This window comes from Hypanus sabinus, chromosome 1 (genome assembly GCF_030144855.1).
Source record: "Hypanus sabinus isolate sHypSab1 chromosome 1, sHypSab1.hap1, whole genome shotgun sequence".
Taxonomy (NCBI): Eukaryota; Metazoa; Chordata; class Chondrichthyes; order Myliobatiformes; family Dasyatidae; genus Hypanus; species Hypanus sabinus.
Window position 1 is genome coordinate 170905438 of NC_082706.1, and position 27659 is coordinate 170933096.

At 38.4% G+C, this 27659-nt stretch overlaps 1 protein-coding gene across 2 annotated transcripts in view; it reads left to right on the forward strand.

Annotated features, from left to right (window-relative positions):
* tgs1 (trimethylguanosine synthase 1) overlaps nucleotides 1–25775 on the forward strand; it is a 53528-nt gene extending 27753 nt beyond the window's left edge. Inside the window, exons 5-13 of one of the 2 annotated variants that reach the window (XM_059981136.1) lie at nucleotides 1405–1522; nucleotides 3016–3102; nucleotides 5024–5177; nucleotides 5601–6012; nucleotides 6813–6974; nucleotides 10287–10430; nucleotides 13297–13513; nucleotides 14743–14821; nucleotides 25615–25775. In XM_059981136.1, coding sequence (XP_059837119.1) covers nucleotides 1405–1522; nucleotides 3016–3102; nucleotides 5024–5177; nucleotides 5601–6012; nucleotides 6813–6974; nucleotides 10287–10430; nucleotides 13297–13513; nucleotides 14743–14821; nucleotides 25615–25725 — 1484 coding nt within the window. In that variant the 3' untranslated portion in view covers nucleotides 25726–25775. The remainder of the gene's footprint in view (nucleotides 1–1404; nucleotides 1523–3015; nucleotides 3103–5023; nucleotides 5178–5600; nucleotides 6013–6812; nucleotides 6975–10286; nucleotides 10431–13296; nucleotides 13514–14742; nucleotides 14822–25614) is intronic. The other variant, XM_059981139.1, reaches the window with a different exon arrangement.
* The last annotated feature ends 1884 nt before the right edge of the window (nucleotides 25776–27659 follow it).

The following is a 27659-nucleotide window of genomic DNA, read 5'->3' on the forward strand; positions in this document are numbered from 1 at the left end:
AACTATTCAAATATTTCAAAGTTGTTTAGTTGCATAATTTCAAAACTTTTTGTCTGCTCAGCACAGTGCCGTAACCGGAAGTCCTGTTCTTTGCTTTTACTTTGGCTTTGACTTCCCTTGTCAGCCAAGGTTGCATCCTTTTTCCATTCGAAAAATATTGTAGACTATTATCTAAATGGGGAGAAGGTTCAAACATCAGAAGTGCAAAGTAGCTTGGGACTTGCGTGCAATACTCCCAGAAGGTTAATTTACAGGTTGAGTCTGTGGAAAAGGCGGCAAATGCAATGTTGGCATTTACTTCAAGGGGAATAGAATATAAAAACAAGGAGATAATGCTGAGGCTTTATAAGACACTATCAGGCTGCACTTGAAGTATTGTCAAGTCTTGGGCCCATTGTCTCAGAAGGGATGTGTTGTCATTGGAGAGAGTCCAGAGGAGGTCCACGAGGATGAAGGGGTTAACATATGAGGAGTGTTTGTCAGCTTTGGGCCTGCACTGGAATTTTGAAGAACTCATTGAAACCTGATGAATGTTGAAAGGACTAGATAGGGTGGATGTGGAGAGGATGTTTCCTATGGTGGGGGTATCCAGGTCACAGGCTCAAAATTGAGGGATGACCTTTTAGAACAGAGGTAAGGAGACTTTTTTGTAGCCAGAGGGTAAGAAACCTGTGGAATGCTCTGGAGCGGAGGCCAAGTCCGTGGGTATACACAAGGTGTAAGTTGATGGTTTTCTGATCGGTCAGGGCATCAAAGGATATGGTGAAGGCAGGTGTATGTGGTTGAGTGGGAACCTGGATCAGTCATGATGGAATGGTGAAGCAGACTCAATGGGCTGAATGGCCTAATTCTGCTCCTATGTTTTATGGTCATAAAATATCTGGAGATTCTTTTAATAGATATTCTTGAACACATTTTGCTTAGGAGATGTGTTAGAGTGGCTGTATGTCTCATTTTATCCTGGCTTGTTTGAAGGTTGTTGAAGTACATCACACTGTTTGGCTTTTAAGGGAACAATCATTTTAAATACAAAAGAGGAAAAAAGTCACCATTACAATTGTCCTGTACACTAATTTTGTTCAAAAAATTGCTTAATTTTAGAGATACTAGATTAGATGTGCACTAATCTAAGAAGTTTTTTTTAAACTGTGCTATCTGTAACTTCTTACATTAGTTTATTGCTGTAACAGGATGGCAATTAAAAATGGAATAAAGTTTGCTGCTAAATAAACAGTTTAAAAAATAATTTTTGTAGAAAGGTTGAAAGATGGAAGCTCAAATTGGGTTTAGATTTGATTTGTATGTCTCACTATGAAGTTGCCGGTGGGAGCTGTAGATTTTGGGACACCCTATGAAGGCTATTGAAAATTATTCATCCTAACAATTTCTGATTTATTATATTAGCAGATTCTCCTAGCACTTTGAGCAAAACATTAAAAAACAGCACTGCAGCAGGAAAGAATCAAAGCAGTGAAGATGAGGATGATCCACCAAAACCCAAACCAGTAAGGGTGAAAAAAAGGTAAGTAATCAAAGTTTCTTTGTAACTTTGTTGCATTTTCATCATGCTATTATATAGTGTGTAGGCACTATAATAGTCCATCTTCTGGACACTCAGAGATCCCAATAGATGGCATCTGACCCACTGGATAATATCTGCCTTTAAACTCTGGAGCTTTCATAGACCCAGTTGTGATGGGAAATAACTGGTTCTTTGAGTCTCAACAGTAGAGGCCTGGACACACACAGTTTTAATAATAAGGAATTTATTTACAAGGGGAAGTCGGGTCAACACAAGCAACTACAATACACAGAAAGCAGTGTAGGGACAGGGTACAGTTACACAAACAAAGAACAAGGGAAAAGCACTACAACAGCTATCCCCCTTGACCTTGGATAGCTGCGGCTCCCTTACCAGGACAAATGATAGACTTTCCCAAGCATAAATCAATGCACTTACCTCCAATGTGGTGGTCTGTAAGAGAGGGCTAGCCAAGGGCAAGTCTCACCTTTTAAAGCATGGGGCTGGGTGAGATAATCCAATTAAGGTGACCAATAATTTAGGTGTGCAGTTGGGAGGGACCAAATGTTGATTGGCATGTGGTGTGTCCTCCAACCAGCCAGGTGGCAGTGCATCTGTCATGTGGCCGGTATCTCTGGATACAGACCCTTATTACTTATTTGGCTGAATAGGCAACATCAATTAAAAAAATGCTGAGATATTTATAGAAATTTCATATAGTACTCTTAAACTGTGTTAATCTGGCACTAAACTCCCAAATAGGCCAGATTTTCAGAGTAATACTGTACACACGATGGAAACTGAGATTACATGCTATATAACTGGTCATGGTGAGAAAACAAACTGGTAAGGTGGAAAGAGCTACAGTATTGGATGCAGAACAAGATAATAAGTAATTAAGTGGTTAGTACTTGTATCACATAAAAGTTATGTCACTGCAATTATTTTTAGTCAAATGTAGAAGCACTCTCAAATTCTAATGTACTTGTTTTTTTATGGTTCTGATATTACTAGAAGTAGCATCACAGCCCCAGAGTGATTGAAAGACGGGAAATTTTCCAACAAGTTTCAAAGACAAAAATAAAAATTTGCATTTCTTTCAGTGACATTAATTCTGTTCTTTTTCCCCAATAGAGTTTTAAAAAAAACTTTTAGACCTTCATGGCTTTGCAAGAGTATTTTAAAACAATTCCAGTGCCCTTTCTGCATAGAAATATTTCTACTTGTAATTTTTCAGATTCTGTGAATGATAATGAAAATCATTGAAAATTTGAAGACAGTGCTATTTCACCATTAGAATATGTGCATAATTTCACTCTGTAAACAGTAAATTCTTTTGTAAAGGAACCATTTTTATAGTATATAAATTTCTCTTTCAATTCTTTTTTAAAATTAGAATCCCTGGAGAACACATTAAAGAGTATCATTTAGCAGGTCTATTTCTCATTTGGCTAATTAATTTATTAATTTTAATGCTTTATTTTTTTCTGTAGTCATGAATTTGATGCTGAAGAGTATCCTACTGTGGCAGTGGAAGATGCCTATTCGGCTCTTGGCTTCAAGCACCATACTAGCCAAAAGTAAGAATACTGTGGAATCAAAAGTACCCTGCAGTAGAAGCTAACCATTGAGTTACTGGTCAGCTTTCATTTCCTCGGCTGGAGAAATGAATCAAAAGTAAATAGAAGTAGCAAATGAGATTATATTATGAATGGAGCAGCTTCTTCACCTCCATCATCAAATTTTTGAATGGTCTATGAACCCATGTACTCTATCTCACTACTCTTCTTTTGAACTATTTTGTAACTTACAGTAATTTTTGTCTTGCACTGTAATGTCTGTAAATAACATAATAAACTTGAGCAGCACAAAAAATGCTGGAGGAACTCAGCAGGCCAGGCAGCATCTATGGAAAAGAGTATAGTCAACGTTTTGGGCTGAGACTTGAAGGCTCTTAGCCCGAAGTATCGACTGTACTCTTTTTCCATAGATGCTGCCTGGCCTAATGAGTTGATCCAGCATTTTGTGTGCATTGCTTGGATTTCCAGCATCTGCAGATTTTCTCTTGTTTGTGAATAATAAACCTGATTCAGAATCTGAAAACTACTTCATTCAGCCCATATTTTAGACTGTGCACAAAACATGCTACTAGAAACATATAAAACATTTCTGAAGCAACTTGTAAGGAAATGGTTTAATATTTCTTGAGCTGAGAGGTGTTCTTGTTGAAATGTCAAAGTCTTATGGGGGCTTAACAGAGTAGACGTACTTATGATATTTCCACAGGCCGAGGATTCTATAAGGAGTCAGACTACGTCCACACTACACCAGATAAATCTGTAACTGAAGCTTTTTCTCTTCGTTTTCACCCTCCGTCCACACAAACGATGTTTTCGTCCCCCAAAACCGGAGATTTTCAGAAACGCTCTCCAGAGTGTGTAATTTTGAAAACGCCTCTGGCTGGAGCAGTGTGGATAGGGTAACCGGAGAAATCTAAAAACGCTGTCATGACGTGCCGGAACAGATGGTGACGGCAGCGCACCATTTCATTTTTTTCTTGAATGCAACTTAACAATTTCAGAACAGACTGCAATGAGACTGAAGCCAAAAGAGTTAGAAATGTACTCACCAAATACTTTGACCCATAACTTACTGAATAAATAAGTATACTCACTTTGCCCTGTTTTCTGTCCTTGTTCGTATGAAGGTGGTTTACCTATTTATGCAAGTACTTCTCTGACAATAGATGTGTAACAGCATAACGTAACGTTGTATGGAAATACAAGATAACACTGATGCAGACATGTTTTATACATTTAACAAGGTGCTTTATTAATGCAACAGAGTTTGTCAGTTTTTCAATGTTCGTCGTCAGCCAGGTCAATCAGTCCGTGAACTCCCTGTCAGTTGCCTCCATACGCCCCAGTACTTGTTTTTTTTAATTTTAAGTCCCCCTGCGCGAAAGCCAACAGCTGTCCATCGTTTAAGTTTTTCTAGTCTGTAACTGAACAAACACGCACTAACTCTTTCACGGCAAGATTCGACACCAAGCATGTCACTTGTTTTCGGTAGATGTGTCCTGCGCATTTGCAGTAGGAGGAGATTCGCCGAAATATCTTTTAATATGGACAGAGATATTTTTTTAAATGCCTGATGTGGACGCCTATCATTTTTACGCGAAACTGGCATTTTCAAAATTATCCAGTCTCGAATGGACATAGCCTCAGTCTCAAAATATAGATTGACCATTGAAGTCACAACAAGTTTCATCACATAAGTACTAGATCTGGGATTCTCTAGTCAACAGAACAGTGGAGATTAAGAAGTTCTTGAAAATTTTATAAATTGTTAGATGATACACGAATTGAAGTAAAAGTTCAGTCATGATCTTATTGAAAGTCAAGGAAGATGCATGTTGATGACAAACCTATTTCCTTTTTCTGCTGAAAGGAACTAATATTTGTAAATGCCTTTTGTTTTTCCTATGATCTTCACATTCAGCATTTCAAAATTTACTCATGGACACGCATTCTATCATAAGGACATTGAGCAATTTGGGAATCTTGATATGCATAGACCAGCAGTTTCCAGAAAGAAACATATATTCTTTGGTGAAGGAGAAGTTCTGAATAAGAAGAGCAAAACCTTAGAAAAGGTAATATTATGTATCATGGTACTAAGTAATGTGAAGGATTAGGACCTCTGGTAATGCTTGTGGTTACTCCTCTGATTAATGGGTTGTGTCACCTTCCTGGCATTAGTGAATTATAACTGACTTAGATCCTATGCTCCATATCAGTAATGTTCAAATGAAGGCTTGGCATTTGACATTTCCCTGACCTTTGCCAATGTTATTTTGGATGTTTTGTGTATTTTTAGATGCTTAATAAAGCTCACTGTCATGACTTTTAAAGTATGTTAAAGCAAAACCTGATGTGTCTATTATGTATTAAGCTTTGGTAATGAATTAACTAGGAGTATTCAAAGTTCTCTTGCACGTAGATTAATTAAGTTAATTCTTCACATTTAGACTCCAAATAGCCTCATGTTAGTTGATTAATTGCTGTTTGTCTTTCAGGTACAAAGATTTCTAAAACAAATTGAGTCATCAGATGATTCTGTTAATTTGGACGTTTCATCCTCTGTGTCACACAGTCCTAGTGAACGGAGTAGCAGGGAACAACCATACAGTTCCATTGAAATTTGTTCTTCGATGTGTGAAAATAGCAACAGTGAAAATGAGACTGAAGAAGTTGCTGGTGATAGATCAGCCTATATGCATAAACCCTCAAAATTTAGTATCTGCAATGAGGGCAACAAAGAAGAGCTGATAGAAAAACATGATGAGGCCTCTATTCCTGCTGAAAAGTCTGAATTCTACTCTGATAGACAGCTCGTTCCTTTGGCTATTCCAGACTTTCTTTTACCTGATCCTGATGCAACAGAGAAGACTGATGAATGTGTGTTTCAAACTGAAGAACGGAACCAAGGTACATTTATTTTTGAGCTGCTGATTCAAACTATACCAGGCTTATTCCATTTAGGAAAATAGAATGACAATTGGTGGTCCTCAGTGTAAGTTCAAAATCATCATTAATTGATTGCTTCAGCTTCTAATTTAAATGCATGAGCATATGCTTTATGCAATATTTAATGCTAAGTATTCTAAAGGGTACTTTACTGAATAATTTTTAAATATGTTTTTAAAAAGAAAAGTGACCATTAAAGTTTTTCAACATTTTCTTGATGTTCCTGCCTATCATTCACAAGTCAGTGAGCGCAGAGAAAGAGAGGCTTACATTTCTATTCCTTCTTTCCGTGTCCCTCTCGGTCAGTTTCAACTGCTTTTCAATTATGTTAATTTGTAACATTTGGAAATTTTCTGCAGTATTTCCTGTAGCAGGTCTCTCAAATGACATATAGATAGGTTGGAAAACTAGGATGGCATTAGCTCTTCAAAGTAAAGCCACAGGATCATTCTGATCCACTTGAGAAGAAAAACAAGGTCCTATTTTAATGTTTCTTCCAAAAATGGAATTAGTACTCCCACTAATGTAGCATTCATTCAGTAAAGCACTGGTCTGTTGGCCAACATTTTATATGCTAAAATTTCAGGACACCATTTACTTATCATTGAGCCTATACACATGCATTCTTAGCATTCTCCTGTAATTTTGATGCATTTGTAGTTCGGTTGAAATATCTAATAGCACCCATGCTATTAGTCATTGGAGCTAAAAAATAAACTGATTTCTGTTAGTAGTGTTAACATATTGCAGATCTTTTGCAGTGCAAAAGCTGAAGAACCTTAAGAAAAACAAAAAAAGAAGAAAGAAGAAGAAATTTTATAATGCTCCATCTGACATAGTAGCTGTTCCGGAATTGGCCAAATACTGGGCTCAACGCTACAGATTATTTTCTCGTTTTGATGAAGGAGTCAAACTTGACCAAGGTTGGTAACTGAATTCTTAAGTTATTAAATCTTGTTTCTCATATGTTCAAACTCAGTACCTGTGTGCATTCAGATAATTTAGATTGCCATGTTTTCAATGTGCCGCATTGTTTCAGACTAAATTAGGGTTGCTATAGACAAAGGCTTCTCTTGAGCATCGTTTGCATTCCTTTGAGATAAACATTCATTCATTATTGAGATTTTTTCCTATTGTCTTCAGTGTACCATTTCTAAGACTTCACAATCATCTCTCGGCAATAGCTTGAAGTTTTATACCCTTGTATCACAATTTCAATTAATTTTGCTTAATCTTGACTTAAGAGCCTGCATCTGTAGTTGTCAAATCTACGACTGTTGGCCAGAACTACCAGTTGCCTGCAAGGCTTGTTCTTTCAGTTTTAGAATTATTGTTCCCATAGAGTCATTCAACAGGCTTCTTATCTAAATCTCTCACTGACTTATCCTCTTCTGAATTTACTGCACTGTGCCAAAGTCCAATCCTAATTTCATTAAAGCTGTTGATAATAGTGGCATTGTTGTTACTTGTGGAGCAGCATGCACAAAATGCTGGAGGAACTCAGCAGATCAGGCAGCGTGTATGGATGTGAATAAACAGTCAACATTTTGAGCCGGGACACTTCACCAGGACTGGAAGGAAGGGGGAAGAAGCCAGAATAAGAAAGTGGGGTGGGGGGAGGGAGAAGTACACAAGGTAGAAGGTGATAGGTGAAGAGGTAAAGCCAGGTGGGTGAGGAAGTAAGAAGCAAGCAGGTGATAGGTGGATAAAGTAAAGAGCTGGAGAAGAAGGAATTTGATGGGAGAGAAAAGAGTTGACCATAGGAGAAAGGGAAAGAGGAATAGGACCGGGAGAGGTGATTGGCAAGTGGGAGAGGAGAAAGAGAACCAGAATGGGGGATGCAAGAAGGTGGGTGAAGGAAACTTAGCAAAAAGTTGGAGAAATCGATGTTCATGCCATCAGGTTGGAGGCTACCCAGGCAGAGTATGAGGTGTTGCTCCTTCAACCTGACAGTGTTCTCATCATTGCAGTAGGAGTGTTGGAATAAAGGACATATGGGAATGGGGTTTGGGATTAAAATGGTTGGCCTCGAGGAAATCATGCTTTTTGCAGATGACCTAAAGGTGCCCAACAAAGCGGTCCCCAGACTACATCAGGTCTCGCCAATGTAGCAAGGGCTGAATCAAGAGCACTGGATACAGAAGGTGACTGCAAAAGATTTACGGGTGAAATGTCTCTCCTGGAAGGACTGTTTGCCTCCTTGAGTGGAGGAGGTGAATGGGTATGTGTAGCACTTCTTCCACTCACAGGGATAAACGCCAGGAAGGTGATTATTGGGGAGGGACGAATGAACAAGGGAATCATGGAGGGATTGATCCCTACGGAGAGTGGGGCGGGGGGGGGGGGTGGTGCTGAATTATGTCCTACCACTAAATATTAAGCCATAATTTTAGTCAATGCCTTCCCACCACCTCACCTCTTGCCCTTCTCCCCACTACTGAAGATCTTTCCTGTTTAGTTTCCAACTTCATAAACTGCTCTGCTCTGTGCAACCTGCCTCGGCCTCTCTTCTCACAATCTAGTTCTTCTCTGGCAAATTTGCTTCCTTTATTTTCTCTCCAGTCTTTTCCAAGTACATCTGATGATCTCTGGTACTTTAACATATTTTATTTACTGAATTAAAATAGTTTATTTTTTATTAATTTCGGTTCCTTGACACTTCCAACTCCTACTTCCCTTGCAGCCTCCCTCCAATGCCCAGCCATCATCACAAGAAGCCCTATTTCACTCCAAATGCATCGTGATCCTGTTCCACCTGCCTCAACTTTTTTTTAATCACACAGAACTGTGTTTTCTTTTGATGCATTATTTTCCTTTGAATAAGAATTGTTGGCTTGAAAAGTTCTTGAGTTCTAACTATGCTAGTTTTCTTTCACAAACAAGAGAATATCTGAAGATATTGGAAATCCAAGCAACACACACAAAATGCTGGAGGAACTCAACAGACCAGGCAGTACCTATGGAAAGGAAGAGTCTCTGCTGGAAATGTCGACTGTTTGCTCTTTTCCATAGATGCTACTTGGCCTTCTGAGTTCCTCCAGCATTTTGTCTATGTTGCTCATTTTTCTACTTTGCCTATTTTCCCCCTTTTATAACATATTTCTATTTTACTTCCATTCAACTTCAACCGTTATTTCTGCTTCACTCTCCACAAATGTTCAAAAGCCTTTCAAGCACGTTATCATTGTTGTTTCACCCAGTGAGGGACAGTTCCCTCCCCATGCCCATCAGCTTGGTGTCATATGGTCAAATATTGCCTAGATGTCAAAGCAATCTCTTTGTGACCTGGTCTGGAACCAAGCTGTGCTGGAGGGCTCGAGCTAAGAATCGGTCACAGGTTACCGGTGACCAAATGTTGGTAGATAGCAGGGTTGATGACATCTTTGATCGCTTCATAAAGAGCAAAACTGCTTCACAAACAAGAGAAAATCTACAGATGCTGGAAATCCAAACAACACACACACACAATGCTGCAGGAACTCAGCAGGTCTATAGAAAAGAGTGCAGTTGATTTTTCAGGCCTATGCTCCATCCACCAGAACAAATGGGATCTTCCAGTGGCCTCCCATTTTAATTTTACTTTTCCTTCTCCCATTCTGATATGTCTATTCATAGCCTCCTCCACTGTCATGATGAAGCCACTTAGCTTGGAGGATCAACACTTTGTAATCTCTTTGGGTATCTCCAACCTGATGGCATGAACATTGATTTTCAAACTTCTGGTGATGCCCCCCACTCCCTGTCCTTCATTTTCCATCCCTTTTCCCCCTCTCGCTTTTTCTCCTTGCATGCCCATAGCTTCCCTCTGGTGCAATACATTGATTATTTTGTTTTTGTTTGTTCTTGCTGGCCTTTCTGGTCCTTAAATTAGTATGCATTGTCTAGGGTGTCACTTACTATGTTTATGACACAATGTTCTATCTTGGCCTCCATTCTATACAACTTCATATACATTTGAAATTCTTTAATTTATCTGAATTTTAAATCTTGAGAGTAATCTTTTTGTGGTGAATGTAGTGCTTTCTAGATTTCTTCCAAGGCAGAGTTAGTAGCTTGGCAGTCAATTACCATTATTTTCGCTCATCAGCTTTTCCTATATGCGTCCTGCATCTACAGGTAAGATTGGTATCCTGTTATAATTTCAGTGCTAGTGGGGAGCTGAGAATGTCTAGATGATATTTTATTCTCTAATATCAAGCAACTTGCTATGTGAGAATTGCATCTTTGTCTTGTAGAAGGCTGGTTTTCGGTCACTCCTGAGAAGATTGCTGAGCACATTGCCAAACGTGTCACGGAGAGTTTCCCCTGCGATATTATCATTGATGCATTTTGTGGAGTTGGAGGCAATTCAATTCAATTTGCATTGGCAGGAAAAAGAGGTACTATACCATGACTTAAACCTGCTTACATCACCATCCTGCAGAAATCAAGCTATGACTTTTTTTAAATACGAACTATTATTTCACAATCATTTATCAGTTGAAATAAGTAGGTTGCAGGAAACTAACCTGTGACACTTTGGAGATTTTGTATTTTCACTTTTACAGAGCCTTTCAATTCAGATCTATAAAAATTGCTTTATGAATAGTGATTATTCCTTTTATATGATGAACAAATATGAATTTGAGAAGTTTCAAGTGATAACAATCAAGTACTGTGTGAGCAGATATTCATTTTTATTTTGTTTAATATTATCAATGTTCAGGTCTAGTACCTGCTTTTTGGAATTTTTCAGTCTTTACGATATACATAAGAATAGAGAATTTTCTGGTTCACATTCAATTATCTATCACATGTACATGAAAACATGCAGTGAAATGTGTTATTTGCATTAATAACCAATCTAAAGATGTGCTAGGGGAAGCCTATAACTTTGCCACACATTCTGGTGCCAACTTAGCATGCCGATCATAATCATAGGACCACACAAGCAACAACAGCAAATCAAGCCCCTTACCTCCTTCCCATCCACCTACACGTGTATGCACACAGGCAGTACTCTAACCCCAGGATAAGGTGTATCTGGGCTTTCAGCTTCCAGTGGACTTGTACTCACTGCCATTGGACCAACTTCCTCACTGGCCATCAGGCCTCAACATTGAGGCATCCAATTGTCCTTTGGGTTTTGATCTTCAATATTGATCCGAGGACTTAACAGTGACTACAAATGAGGACCCTAGTCTCCAGTCCTCAAACCCCAGACTCCCCAGTGATGGGACCCTGAGAACTAGGCCTTGAACTCTGGTCTCACCAGCTCACATATGTGGAGGGTCACCGGCCCTCATGCCTTCTACCTGCATAGAGCCCTGACCTGACCTCTAATTCCCCCACCTCCCTGTCCATAAACCCCAACTCCTTTCTCTGTCCTCAATACCATCCATACGAACTTAAAAGATAACCCACTCTAAGTCACAACCTCAGCAGAGACTGCAGCTTGGCGCCTTCTTGGTCAGAAGCACAATTCAGACTCGTAGCTTAGTAGTTTACATGTACAGACAGCTTCAAACATTCTAAGGTTGTGTGTTACTAGATTCAGATTAATGCGCTTTGGTCTATTGCAATCTAAGAAAGACATAGTGATTACTGTAAAACCCACATAACACTGGAGGAACTCAGGGATCTATGGAAAGGAATAAACTGTCAATATTTCAGGCTGAGACTCTTAATCAGGACCTGGGGGATTGCTGTGTACACTTTGATAAAGCTGCTCCATAACTCATACCGTTAAGACATTGGAAACATAGTCATTGTGTTCTTGGTGTTCCTTCACTTTCCATTTTTATTCAGAATTACCATGCTGTAATGTGAACATTCATTACAGTCACTCTTTGAAAAGTTTTATCAAAGAAGAAGCTACTTAACTGGCAGCTGAGGTTATCATGTCATCTTCCAGGGATCTCAAGGCTAAAGTGAGCAATGTAGCATTTGACAGTCACATTTTTAGCAGTGAATAAACTGTGATCTTCATAATAAATTAGTTTCAGCAGATAGGAAAGCCATTTCTGAGTCTGCCAGTAAGAGCACGGCACCTAATCCCAACCCACCCTATCCCCAAAGCCTTGCATTTTTGTATTTTGACTGCTGACTCAATTTCCTATAGAAATCTGCAGTTTTCTCCACTTTCAATCAGTCATTCGCACTTGATGATCAAAAAGTGTTCTTTCCTTGCAATGCCTTGGGTTCTTTTGCTGATCTATATCCAGTGTTGCTCAGGATTTCCAGCATCCGCAGAATCTCTTGTGTTTATAACCAGTGGCTCACAATTCTTCCATGAATCAGAATAGATTCTTTCTATTACAATTCTTCCTAAGGTTTTTGCCTAAGGGCAAGTATTCCCAGCTCCTTTTCAGACAACATGTTTCTTACCCTGAAACTGTTAAGGCAAATTACTTCAAAATGCTGATGGAACACAGTAGGCCAGGCAGCATCTATAAGGAGAAGCACTGTCGATGTTTCGGGCCTAGACCCTTCATCCTGAAGGTATCGGCCTGAAACGTTGACAGTGCTTCTCCTTATAGATGTTGCCTGGCCTGCTGTGTTCCACCAGCATTTTGTGTATGTTGCTTGAATTTCCAGCATCTGCAGAGTTCCTCATGAAGGCAAATTACTTGTTTCCTCCCCAGGAGACAATGTCCAGTTCTGTATTCCTTCATACTCCATTCCTTCATTTGTGAAAACAAAGTTAAAATGGACTTGATGTTATAATTTGACATCATATTCAATTTGAACACTGAGTTCTGATCACAAAGAAATCTATTTTAATTTGATTGAAGGATAAATGATTGTTAGGCTATGGAGAAGTGCATTGCCTGGAAAACAATCCTAAAAGATTGTGCCACAGAACCCTCATGTTCACTTGAAAGGGCTGTTTAATATTCATCTAAAAAGAGGATATTGATACTTGACATTGAAGGAGTCGCTACCTTTTTAAAGTAAAGAAATTGGAAACTTAGAATCAAATGATCTACATTATAAGTGTTTAAAAACATTCAGTTCTGCTTTCAGCAGAATTTCGGACTGGCGATTTCCCATCATGCCAGTTGACATTTGGCTGCTTTTGGCCTTCATACAGATGTACCTTTCATCAGTTAAATTTCTTGCAAAATTACTCTGTGACATAAAGCCTAAAGGAATATTTCCTCGTAGGATGAAACAGTACTTAACTGAACCTGAAATTTGTTAAGTTTTCAAAATAAATATTTTGTGATCTTTGACAATGAGATTTGTTGATTTTTTTTGATCCAGTGATTGCTGTTGACATTGATCCAGTGAAAATAGATTTTGCACAGAACAATGCTAGAGTCTACGGTGTGGCCGAACAGATCGAGTTTATCCTTGGTGACTTCATGCTACTGGCTTCTGACCTAAAGGCTGATGCAGTATTCCTCAGTCCTCCATGGGGTGGCCCAGATTATGTCAATGCAGAAATCTTCGATCTAAAGACAATGATTTCCCTGGGTGGATATCCTTCTAAGCTTGTTCTAAGACCTTAAAATGTTATATATTTTTGTAGAAACCAGTCTTGTTAACAATTGTATTGAAGCTTAGTGTAAGAAAAGTAGTTAAATTGAATATTTGGGTGGGTGGAAGTAGGAGGTATATTTTTGGAAGATGGTAATAGAATATTGAAACGACGTGTGACTGTGATTTTAATTAAAAGATAACATTTGATTGGCTCTAACAATAGTACCATTATAGATTCTTGTAAGTCAATAAAAATCTATTGAGCACTTCAGAGAAGACAAAGTGAAGCTTAGATGAACGGTAAGCTGATTACCACCACAATGATGTCTTTCAGTGGTAGAAAGGATACAAACAGTACAGTGTGTGTAATTGAGGCAAATATCAGAAACTGCTAGATTAATTCATTGTACATGCCAAGTAAGCTGACAAGGAATTGCTGTTGGTTTCAGGTTCAGGGACACAATCGCCCTTGTATTTCACAAGGGAACAATGGGGCTGTTTTGCATTCCCACACTTCCTTAAGGGTGGCTCACTCGGTGGTGACGGTGCTGCCTCACTGCTCCAGGGACCTGATTTCAATCCTGATTACTGGTGCTGTCAGTGTGGGTTGCACATTCTCCTTGTGATTTAGTGAAGTTCTGCTAAGTGCTTCCTCCCCCCCCCCCCCCCCCGTGTCCTACAACAATCAAATAGCGGTTGGTGGGTCTGAGAGTATGTTGCAGGGTCATAGGGAAATTAAGGCAACAATGTAACTAATGGGATTGGACTGCCTGGAGCTAGCATGAAACCGATGGGCTGATGGTCTGCTATGGTTTCATATGTAAATCCCTCTTTAACATATTGGATTGCCTTTTTCCTTGCTGAAAGTAGCCAGATTAAAAGATTTCATCGTGGACCAATAGGGTTTCAGGTCCTTGGCATCAGATGGAGCAGGGCTAGAGAGAGGCCAAACTCTATTCATAAAATGAAAGGCTAGAGATCTGAAACGTAAGAAAGTATCTAGCATCCATCAAAATTTTCTAAAATAGACCTAAGATATTGTATACTGTTTTATTTTCCATTGGATGTTTTAAAATTTTGTAAATTTCTGGCTAATCAATATTATATTTCCAGTATTACAGTATTTCAGTATTCTGACCTATTGCAAGGTTATCATTTAACTTGTATTTTTGTTGCTTACTCCAAATTGTTTTTGTTCTTCGCTATTCTGCCTTGACATTATTTTACCTTTGAAATTTTTACACTCTCACAGAAGATTACTCCAAATATTGTTTATTTCTTACCACGAAATGCTGACGTAGAACAGGTAAGAACTGTATCTTTTCAATGGATCAGTATCACTGTTCCTTCTGAGCTCCATGAGTGCGCGACCATGCAGTAACTGAAATGCTCCCACACACTTAGCCTTGCTTGCCCACACAGTGGAATTTGCTTTTATATAATTTCAAAATCTGTTAATATAATCGTGAAATGCCCTGTAGTTTGTTATGCGTTAATGAATATAATCCATACATTTTCTAAATAATAAACTTACCACAGTCTTTACTTTGAAACAATTAAGATCTTCAGCGTATTTACATTGCCAATGTTTTAAGTTACAACGCTGTTACAAATTGTAACAACATGGAAGTCAGTAACTCATTGTTAATAAATCATCAGTCCACTGAACACTAACACTGTTTAAAATGCTGTGTGGTTTTCAGGACATGTAAAAACTTTCTGTTCAAAGCAATGGTTGGTCTACGTAGCTGATTTAAAGAAAATAACAGAGGGAACATTGCTCAGTATCTGATGTAAAAAATGAACCACAGTACCAGTTGATTGAAATTATGTGGATTAATAACTAATTCTATTAACGTAACTTTCTCTTGCTCTATTGCACATGACTAACTTGTTTGTCCTTGGGTTTCATGTGATTTAAGCTCATCTTAGGAAATACCTGCATACTTCAAAAAGTTAGTTGTGTTTTGATCTCTGGTTTTGTAGACACTCAATTGTGATTTTTAAACAGCTTAAGGCTAAGCCTTAAAATATTGAATGAACTATATTATTCAATAAACTATTTGAGCTGAAAGAATAGAACTATTGCTTCCAACACAAGTGGCACCATGGTAGCATAGCGGTTACTATTATTTCTGTAAGGAGTGCCTGTACATCCTCCCTGTGAAATGCATGGGTTTTCTCCAGGCCCCCTAGTTCCCTCAAGCTGTCCAAAGACAAACCAGGTAGGTTATTTGATCATTGTAAATTGTCCCATGATCAGATTAGGTTTAATTTGGGGATGTCAGAAGTTGTTGAGCCTGCAGCCTGAAGGGCTCATTCCACGCTGCATCTCAAAATTAATTAAGAAAAATAGAAAAAAGAAGCTGTTTCATTGATGCATTTATATAAAATAAAACAAAAAATATTGGAAATACTCAGCAAGCCATATAGCATCTTTAGAGAGGGGAGTATTAATCAGTTTGCTGACTTTTTCATAAATTTGTAATAACATTAAAATAACATACCTTAATTTTATCCAGGTATGGATTTTGTTTTATACTTCCCTCTTGTTGTAAATGCAGTTACTCAGTGTTGGAAATTTGAAGTTTAAAGGAGTTTCAGAAAAAAGTTTTAGTTTCAATAAATCAGGGTTTCTGCAGAAACTAAATACAGTAGGAGGAACTTACTGGTATGCATGTCTATTTAAATTAATCATCTGTAAAAACACAGCTGCAGCTGAAATGTTGCTGTAACATTTTCACTAATAGTAATAATTGTCTGACTTTCTATCAGAAATCCCAGATAAACGTGCTCTCTACATTTACTTTATATTTCCACCAGATGGCATTTGTACCACACTGACAAGTAGATTAAATGTGTATTATTTTATTTTAGTTTTGTTTAGTAATACAGTGCGGAGTGGACATTTCCAGAAACGAGCACCTGGGGAAAAGAAACACACATTCCATGGGGAGGACATACAGAGACTCCTTATGGAATGGTGCCAAATTGAACTCTGTACTCTGGAACACCCCGAGCTGTAATAGTGTTGCGCTAACCGCTATGCTACCATGGTGCCAAATTACTATTAACTTCATGGTCAGGTTATTGGTGTTCCTTGTGATGACAATTTTATTACCGCTTTAATATCAGACGAACACCTGAAAAGGTTCATGGGGGGATAAAAGGCTTTCTGATTGGTTTTCAAGTGGTCTAGGTCCAGAGGGATAACAATATAGCAATGAAAGATGGGGGAACTGGTATTGTTTTAACTGTCATATCATCAAGGCTGTAAATATAGCAAAAAATCAAATTGAAAGCTAAATGCTGGAAAACTGAAATTAAAAAAAAACACTTGGCAGACTGGGCAGCATCTGTGGAAAGAGAAATGGATAATACTTAGTGTCTGAAACTTATGTCAGAACAGATCTGAGTGTTTCCAGCATTCCCTGTTTTCACTTTGTATAGAAAATCTTCTTTTCATATTCTAACCTTGTTAATAAATAATTATCCACTATCCTTTCTGACTATTTTCTACCAAACCAATGTGTATTGGTAGTTATGTGCATGGAGATAAATTTCTTTGAACAACCAATATTCCCTGATCTTCACCACTTATCAAATATTAATCTAACATTATTTTTGGTTCAGTGGGTTGATTTAACAATTACCTGTGTTTGAACTTCATTTGGTTACTAATAAGTTTGGGCTTTTCTCTGATTATGTAGACATTGAACCTGACTTTAAAGTGAGGTTTTTTGGTGTTTAATTGTAAAGTTTTCTTCATTTAGAAGTGCATAGCAGATTTTGTACGTAGTACTTTTGTATACAGACTTCTGATTTGGCTAAATGCTTACTTTTTTTTAGGAATTAGATTGACACTAAACCGGTATGATTTCAGAGCAATTATCTGCCTCTGATACTATCAAAAAAATTCTTTCAAATTGAAGGGAAGTCACAGCCCTTTGCTGTTATTGTTCATTTGCTACAGTAACCAATTATCTATTTCCGGTTTAGAATCTAATCCACAGAGCCGCTTGAGGACTTGATCTATCAAATGTTTAAAATATTAAGTGAAATCTAACTATCCTATTGAGGATATGTTTAAAAAGTTATTCCCCTTTTGCCCTACCTCCACCCCCCCAAAAAAAAACTTGTATTTATTTTGTATTGCCTTCTGTTTGTTTTTGCTTTTTTAATCATTATTGCAGTACATGCTGCCCGCAGCAGAATCCACGATTGTGGCAGGTTTGGCAATTCTTTAGTTTAGTTGAAGCATGGTTTTAAATTGCTGTGTGACAATGTTGTTTAATTCCATTTGAAATTGACTTGTGGGAAGCAGCATTCTTCTTCTATTGCTTATGGAACTGCAGAACATTTCTGAGGGCATTAGAGGATTTGAATGTGTTAGAGTAATTTTCCTCTTTCCGTTGCTAGAGCTGGAGGTTTTGGCAAGGCCCATTAACCTATCTTAAGTATTGAAGTATTTGTGCAATTGATTGGGATATTGTAGGTACTGATGTTGTAATTGTGCAGTCTACGCTGGGCATAAAATGTGTAACTTGTATTCAAACTCTGTACACATTATACATCTGTAGAGTATTCACTGTCATTATTTAGAAGCCAAGAAAGACATTGGTATATTGAGTTTTGAGGAAAACTAGGGTGGATAAGTCCCCGGGACTTGACCAAGTATCTCCTCAGACCTAGTGGGAGGCTAGTGCAAAAATTGTAGGGGCCCTGGCAGGGGTGCTAAAAATGTCCTTAGCCACAGGTGAGGTGCCAGCTGACTGGAGAAGAGCTAATATTATTCCATTATTCAAGAAGGGCTCTAGGAATAAGCAGGGTAATTATAGGACAGTGAGCCTAATGCCAGACATGGGTAAATTATTGGAAGTATTCTAAGGGACTGGATGTATTTGTATTTGGATAGATATGGCCTGATAATATTTAGTCAATATGGCTTTGTGCATGGAAGGTCATGTGTAATCAGAGCTTTTTTCCAGGAGGTTTTGAGGAAAGAGGGTGGAGCTTGACAGGAACGTTGGAGAAAAAGCAGTGGATGTTTCCATGGATTTTACCAAGACCTTTGAGAATGTCCCACGTGAGGGGGGCAGATGATAAATATCCAGTCACTTGGCGTGCACAATGAGGTAGTAAATTGAGTTTCCAGGAAAAGCTAGAGTTGTTGTAGATGGTTGACTCTTTGACTGGTGGCGTGCCACAGGGATTGATGCTGGGTCTGTTGTTATTTGTCATCTAAAACAATGATCCTGGGTGATACTGTGGTTAAATGGATCAGCAGATTTGCAAATGATTGGGGGCATAGTGCACAGCTAGGAAGCTTGCAGCGGAATCTATACTATTTGGAAAAATGCACTGAAAAGTGGCAGATGGAATTTAATGCAGACATGTGTCAAGTGTCATGGTTAAATATTTGCTCAAATATATATCATATATATAAAATATATATACAAATATATAAAATATATATTGTACGTAGTCTATATTCCTGTTGCTTATTTAGCAGAGAACAGATTTAAAAAACTTTTGTATGAGTTTCAGATTATTGTGATTTTGTTTTTGCAGAGAATTACTACTTTTCAAATTGCTTATACAGTTGTATCCTGCTTGCTCAGCACCAACTACAGATATCAAAGAACAATGCTGAAAGAATAGTTCATCCTAAACTTGCTGACATTCCATGTCATTCCCATGCATCTGATGTAGATCTTGCCAAAAGTGAAGAATCCATGTTTCAAGTCGATACTTAATTTTTTTGTTAAAACATCATCCCTTCCATATGCAGTGGTGCTAAGAAACTGCATCTGCCATACATTTGCCCACTCACCCAACCTGTCCAAGTCACCCTGCATTCTCATAACATCCTCCTCACATTTCACACTGCCACCCAGCTTTGTGTCATCAGCAAATTTGCTAATGTTATTTTTAATCCCTTCATCTAAATCATTAATGTATATTGTAAACAGCTGCAGTCCCAGCACCGAACCTTGCGGTACCCCACTGGTCACATCCTGCCATTCTGAAAGGGACCCGTTAATCACTACTCTTTGTTTCCTGTCAGCCAGCCAATTTTCAATCCATGTCAGTACTCTGCCCCCAATACCATGTGCCCTAATTTTGCCCACTAATCTCCAATGTGGGACTTTATCAAAAGCTTTCTGGAAGTCCAGGTACACTACATCCACAGGCTCTGCCTTGTCCATTTTCATAGTTACATCCTCAAAAAACTCCAGAAGATTAGTCAAGCATAATTTTCCTTTCATAAATCCATGCTGACTTGGACTGATCCTTCTACTGCTAGCCAAGTGTTTCGTAATTTCCTCTTTTATAATTGACTCCAGCATCTTTCCCACCACTGACGTCAGGCTAACCGGTCTATAATTCCCTGTTTTCTCTCTCCCTCCTTTCTTGAAAAGTGGGACAACATTAGCCACCCTCCAGTCAGCAGGAATTGTTCCTGAATCTATAGAACATTGGAAAATGATTACCAATGCGTCCACGATTTCTAGAACCACCTCTTTAAGTACCCTGGGATGCAGACCATCAGGTCCCGGGGACTTATCAGCCTTCAGACTCAACAGTCTATCCAATACCGTTTCTTGCCTAATATAAATTTCCTTCAGTTCATCCTTTACCCTAGTTCCTTTGACCACTATTACATCTGGGAGATTGTTTGTGTCTTCCCTAGTGAAGACAGATCCAAAGTACTTGTTCAACTCATCTGCCATTTCCTTGTTCCCCATAATAAATTCACCCGTTTCTGTCTTCAGTGATCTAATTTTGGTCTTAACTATTTTTTTGCTATTCACATACCTAAAGAAGCTTTTACTATCCTCCTTTATATTCTTGGCTAGTTTACCTTTGTACCTCATTTTTTCATGGCGTATTGCCTTTTTTGTTATCTTCTGTTGCTCTTTAAAAGCTTCCCAGTCCTCCGGTTTCCCGCTCATCTTTGCTATGTTATACTTCTTCTGTTTTATTTTTATACTGCCCATTACTTCCCTTGTCAGCCACGGCCGCCTTTTACTCCCCTTAGGATCTTTCTTCCTCTTTGGAATGAACTGATCCTGCACCTTCTGCATTATTCCCAAAAATACCTGCCATTGTTGTTCCACTGTCTTCCCTGCTAGGGTATTGTTCCAATGAACTTTGGCCAGCTCCTCCCTCATAGCTCCATAGTTCCCGTTGTTCAACTGTAATACTGACACATCCAATTTTCCCTTCTCCTTCTCAAATTGTAGGTTAAAACATCATATTATGGTCACTACCTCCTAATGGTTCCTTTACCTCAGGGTCCCTGATCAAATCCAGTTCATTGCACAACACTGAATCTAGAATTGCCTTCTCCCTGGTAGGCTCCAGTACAAGCTGTTCTAAGAATCCATCTCGGAGGCACTCCACAAACTCCCTTTCTTGGGGTCCAGTACCATTCTGATTCTCCCAGTCTACCTGCATGTTGAAATCCCCCATGACAACTGTATCATTACCTTTGCGACATGCCAATTTTAACTCTTTATTCAACTTACACCCTACAATCCAGACTGCTGTTTGGGGGCCTGTAGGTAACTCCCATTAGGGTCTTTCTACCCTTAGAATTTCTCAGTTCTATCCATACTGACTCTACATCCCCTGATTCTATGTCCCCCCTCGCAAGGGACTGAATATCATTCCTCACCAACAGAGCCACCCCACCCCCTCTGCCAGTCAGTCTGTCCTTTCGATAAGATGTATATCCTTGAATATTAATTTCCCAGGCCCTGTCCACTTGAAGCCATGTCTCTGTTATTCCCACAACATCGTACTTGCCAATTTCCAACTGAGTCTCAAGCTCATCTACTTTATTCCGTATACTTTGTGCATTCATATATAATACTTTTAATTCGTTACTCCCCTCTCCTTTCATATCAATTCCTGTTTCACTTGGCCATACTGTATGATCTCTTCTTGAGCTTTCTACTCCATTGATTCTGTTGTCCTTTTTAGCTTTTCTTATTTTCACTTTCCCTTTAACTCCATCCCTATATTTCCAGTTCATCCCCTCCCCCACTACTTAGTTTAAACACATCCATGTTGCAATGGCAAACATGTCTGCCAGAATGCTGGTCCCCTGCCTATTAAGGTGTAACCCGTCCCTTTTGTAAAATTCATCTCTACCCCAAAACAGATCCCAGTGGTCCAAGAATGTAAATCCTTGCTTCCTGCACCAGTTCCTCAGCCACACATTCAGATCCATTATCTCCTTGTTCCTGCCCTCTCCAGCATGAGGAACTGGAAGCAAACCAGAGATAACCACCCTGAAGTCCCGCTGCAGAACGTCCCTCCTCTTCCTCCCGATGTCATTTGTGCCGACATGCACTACCACTTCCAAACTTTCAAACTTTCTAGCACTACTGTAGATCCAAGTAAAAATGAATTAATCAGCACTGAAAGAAATCATGACACTGCCATCTCTTTGAATGAGCTGAGCAAGTTGTCCTGTTCTTTTGCTCTTTTCCCACAACTGTAATGGTTTGTAAATTTTGTATTTGTAATCAGTTATCATTTGAAAGTTACTATTAATCCTTGTTCCATAGCTATTTCGACTGACATTCAACTATGGAGCCCTTCAACACGACTTGAACTTCTGCCCAGGCTCTTCATTTACTTACCTGGCATCTAACTGCCCCATTCCTGTTCCTAAACCGGAACCTGACCCCTTAACTCCCTGAACTGTCAACAAAACCATCCCTACAAACCTTAAAAAAAACAACTAAGTCTATGCCATGACATTCTTCTGTGGGTTGAACATCAGCCCCCTTTTTTTGTCCCATCTAGTGGTTATATCCTGTCTGTACATGAACTATGTCTCCTTAAAAATCCTTCCATTACTCATTATTTAACATTTCATGGATTTTTTGTTGAAAGCACTTGGATCTTCTTGCTTGCACTTTTTTTTTCTAATGCACAGTGAAGTATTTAAAGGTCTTGTCAGTTTTGTTGGTTTTTACACGCACAGAAAGAGGAAGTCCTGGGTAAATATAGCATTTAACACTTGCAAAATTCTCAATGGGGACATGAAAGATGTGAAAAATATTTTTGTGCATTTCTGTTTATTGATGAAGAAAGCTAATATAGTTTGATTAAATCCTCAGGTTTTTGTATTTGTTTTTTTTTCTTTGATCACCTGAAATCTAGATGTGAGCAGCATGATATGCTTGTTTATTTTCATTGCTACTGAATCTGCTTTCATTTTTACCATTGGCGTTGGTATGGAAACGATCAGCATGCTAATAGATTTAAATACATATAATTGTCTGCATTTATTCATTTTTAAAAAGTGACTCCAGTGATTCTGTATTCTCAGCCAGCCCTATCACAAGCACTAGCCTCCCCGCCATTGAATATATTTTTGAAAGACATCACCTCCAGAAGGCAGAACCATCATTAAGGACCCTCTCCATCCAGGAGATGCACCGTTAATGCTACCATTAGAGAGGAGGTATAGGTGCCTGGAGATGAATATGCAATATTTTAGGAACACACCTTCCTCTCTGCTGTCAGATTTCTGAATAGTCCATGAACATTACCTCACTAGTCCTCCTTTGCACTAAATTTATTTTATATATTGTAACTTTTTGTTTTGCTCTGTACTACTGCCACAAAATTAAAAATTTCAGTGATAATAAATTTGATTCAGACTTTGGAACCATCCTGATAACTATTGTTTCTACATGGTTATAATATAAGAAAAGAAAGGCATTGGTGTGGTTAGCTTGCAAACACTTGTGTGCTACATTCGATCTCATATTGTGTTGCTGTACTGTTGATTGATGTTGTACCTTGTGTACAATAGTCTTCAGGCATATATTACATATTAATTTACATTATCTGTCTCTAAATATTCAGCCCACCCACAGTTATTCAAGGCAGAAATAATCCTTGGATCCACTCAACATGATTCCTATCACGCACAAGTACGCCACACATTTTTATTAGCGACCTTATTCTCATCTTGTACCTGATTGTATTCCCAGCCCAAAGTCTTAGTGCATATTGTGAACAGGTACGCTCTGTTTTAAATTATACAAAAAGGCAGATGTCTTAAGTTAGTTTAAGGTGTTTGTAAGCCTATTTTACAAGGAAGCTGCCTATCTGATTGATGTACATCAGTAGTATGACAAGTCATTGCAAAGTGATCCTCAGACAACAAAGAGGTGGAAATCTGAAATGAAAATAAAAATTGCTAAAAATATTAAGCAGGTCCGGCAACAAGCATTGAGGTGAAAACACAATTAACAATTCAGATTGACAAACATTATTCACAGCTGATGAAAGGTTTCTGGTGAGGGTCAGCAGCTCTGGAAAGTACAGCCTGCCTCCATAGATGCTGTGGACTCGTTTCCAAAATTTTGTTTTTTTAATAATCTTATTCTTTTTGACAATTGTATCAGTTATTATTTATTCTGACTGGTTAACAAGATCATCTCTCACTGCTGCAGGAAGCCCATTGTGGTGCAACTGTAGTTTTCCAGAATTCTGCATACAGGCAGAGAAAGCTTTTTGGGATTAAGAATCAGAATTAGGTTTAATATTATTAGCATATGTCTTGAAATTTGTTGTTTTGTAGCAGCAGCGCAATACATTTTTTTAAAAAACAATATATTACAATGTTATATAGAACAAAAAATGTTAGGTAGTGTACATGGATTAATTGTTAATTCAGAAATCTGATGGCAAGGAGTGGGGGGAAGGGTGGAATGGGGAGAGGAAAAAGCTGATCCAAAAATGTTAAGTGTGTGTCTTCAGACTCCTGTTCCACCACCTTGATGGTAACAATGAGAAGAGGCATGTCCTGGGTGATGGAGGCCCCTTAAAAACAGGTTACAGACTTTTTAAAAAGTGTCACCTTTAGAAGATGTCCTTGATGCTGGGGAAGTTAATGCCCATGATTAAATAGAGTATGGCAGTAGAGCACAGTTAAAAACTCTCACTTATTAATGCTAACCAAATCAGTGAGGGCTGCATAGTGGAACCTCAATAGAAAAATACTTTTATGCACACTTCAAAGTCCTTTACATTTCAGTTTTATTAGTTACAGTGGTTCCATTTGTTTTCAAGGCAAAGATAAACAGAATATTCGCATTTCATATTCATTCCATCTTATGACACAGAAGGAGAACATCACACCCAACAGTCCTGTCTTTGTGTCCCTGTAAATGATTTTTTTTTTCCTCACAGGCTTATCAACCCCTAGGTACCATTAATTTACACTGGATTGTAACTGACTGTAGCAATTAACTCCCCAGTTCAATAGCTACAGCACAGATAGCATGCAACATCAGCATTGAACCTGGATCCCTAGACCTGTGAAGCAGCTGCACCACGATACTGCCGGTTAGTCCTTGCATATGCAGCTGTTTTCATCAGTCTGCAACCAAGTGAATCTTATGAATTGAAGAGATGACTGATTGTATCAATGGAAGATTCTTTAATTATCACATTTCTTAGTTCTGTTGCTCCTGATTTCACACAGCAGAGTGTCTGTGGTACCTTTCTCAAATCTGTTGCCTTAAAATCACATGCAAGATTTTGTAATAGAGAACAAGACGGCATTTAATATCAAAAGTTACTTGATTGAAAATTAGTGGTATATGTTTTAAACCATGTGGATAAAATGATGAACTATTAGTGACCTGTTTGACAAAGGTGTTTAAATAGAGTGAGGTGCAAGGCGGTTAGCAATACGCAGCCATGCCCCTGTGGGTTTTCTCTGCGTGTTCCAGTTTCTCCCCACATTCCGAAGAGTGCAATAAGTAGGTTAATTGATCATATGGGTGTAATTGGATGGCATTTATATTTTGATTATCATACAAAGATGGGGAATTTGGAATTTTTTTGCCACAGGTAACTGTGGAGGCCAAGTCTTTATGTATATTTAAGGCAGAGGTTGATACATTTTTAAACTGGTCAGGGCATGAAGCGATATGGGGAGAAGGCAGGAGATTGTGGCTGAGAGGAAAAATGCATTAGCCATGATGAAATGGCAGAGCAGACTCGGTGGGCCAAATGGCCTAATTCTGATCCTATATTTTATTCTCTTATTTATTATTACAGGTGGCATCCTTAGCTGGACCAGGAGGACGAGTGGAAATAGAACAGAATTTTCTCAATAACAAGCTGAAGACCATCACAGCATATTTTGGTGACTTAATCCGAGATGAATAGATCAAGATTGTGTGATCTGATTTTTTTTTAAAAAAATAAAGTCTTTTTTTATATAATGGTGTGTAGTACTCATTGCAGTCATCAACCCATACTCTAATTTTTTTTTTAAATTTTAGTCTTAGGTTGACTGTTTAGTTATGATTGCTTTAAGTATTACCAGTAGCTTTTTGTATTACCACGATCTTGCAATCACAAAAACAACATTTAAAACACACATTGGCACCATTTGTTGGACATGGAGAGACCACTACAAACAAGTGCATCGCCATCTTACTGGAAGCCAACTTCCAAGTCACTCTGTTTGCCTTCTGGTCCTCCTGAGGGGATAGGAAACATGAAGGAGGCTGTAGACAGAGAACACCTGCATGAAGTCCAACCATAACTGCCTTTGACATAAAGAGGAAGTCTATTGGATACGGTACTGAGCTACCCGTTTGCTTTGTGTATTGTGGTTGAGCTCCACCTGAAGGGGTGCTGAAGATGTCACAAAACACCTCTACTAGCTGCACCATTGTGCATTTGGTTTGTGGTAATGCAGGGAAAGCAGTTTCAGAAGTAACCTTATGGACAACTGGATTTGCAATTGGAAAGCAAATATTTACATATATACATAAGAGGAAAAAAAATAGAATTTTCTGTTAGAAGCCATGGTGCAAATGATGACAGATTATCAGACTCTTGAACAGACCACTTCTATGATGAGATGGACTCTTGGCCTCACAGTCTCATTTTCTACTTCAGTGTTTACCTGCATTGCACCCTTTTGTTCTGTTCTTGCTTTACCTTATTCTATCTCAATGCACTGTGTAACGATTTGGTCTGACAGTATGCAAGAACAGTCTTTCACTCTACCTTGGTACATATGACAATACCAAAAACTCTGGTTTTACAAATCAAAGATACAAGAATTGACTTTAGTCTAAGCAAAACCTGCAATTTGACTGTAGGTTAATTTAGTGAAGTATTTTCTTTTAGTTTCTCTTGGCTTCACTTATTTATAAAGTAGCAAATCATCCTGGTAGATCCACTCCTGTTTGTTTGTGATTCACAGTCTGAAGCTGCTGCTCATTTCTAGATATTAAATACCAACCATTAGTAATTCACTGCAGTGTCTGCAGTCATTCACTGTATGACTCCAATAATAATTTGCATCTTTAAAGTAGTAAAATGCCTCAAAGCTTATCATAAATAATTTAACCCGTGAAAGGAAGATGAAATGACAGCTGGTCAAAGAGGTAGATTTAATGCAGAAGATTGATGGGAGGGAAGCAGCAAGAATGAGTACTTGACTTGAACATCCAGACAATGACGGAGGAACCAAATGCATGATGAACTAATTAATTATGGCAAGTGTTGAGGGTCATAAAATTCTCATATAAAACAGAAAGCACCAAGTCCAGCAGCATCTAAGGAAAGAGAAAAAGTGAATATTTGATTTTCAGTTTATAAATCAAAGAGCTAAATTGTATTACAGATCCTTTATTCCTGATGTTCTTTAGATTATCATCTAATATTGTGATTTAAAGCTGTCTGCATGTCTTCTGGCTTCATATTGTCTGCTGTAAAGCAGCTGTAGGATTTGTGAGGACTTGGATCAGTCTAACATTAAATCATTCTCTGCAGCAGGTATGGGTAAAAAAAAACATGGCAGCTTCCATCAGGTGCCAGCATCTGTTATGTCTTCTCCCAAGTCTTATCAGGAATTCAAGAGTATGGTGTATTTTGCTAGCGTGCTGTCCTTTGAGAAAGCTGCTCTTGAATATCAGTTCTCATTCCCATCTCTTACAATATAAGATTTGTTTTACCTGCCATGAAAATTACAGCAAGTAACCCAAACTATCTATCTGCTATGTTTTATAACTCCAGAAACTAATCAACAATAAAAACATGGGATCCATAAATGTGTCTACTTAGTGTTTACTTTCCTTTTCTTT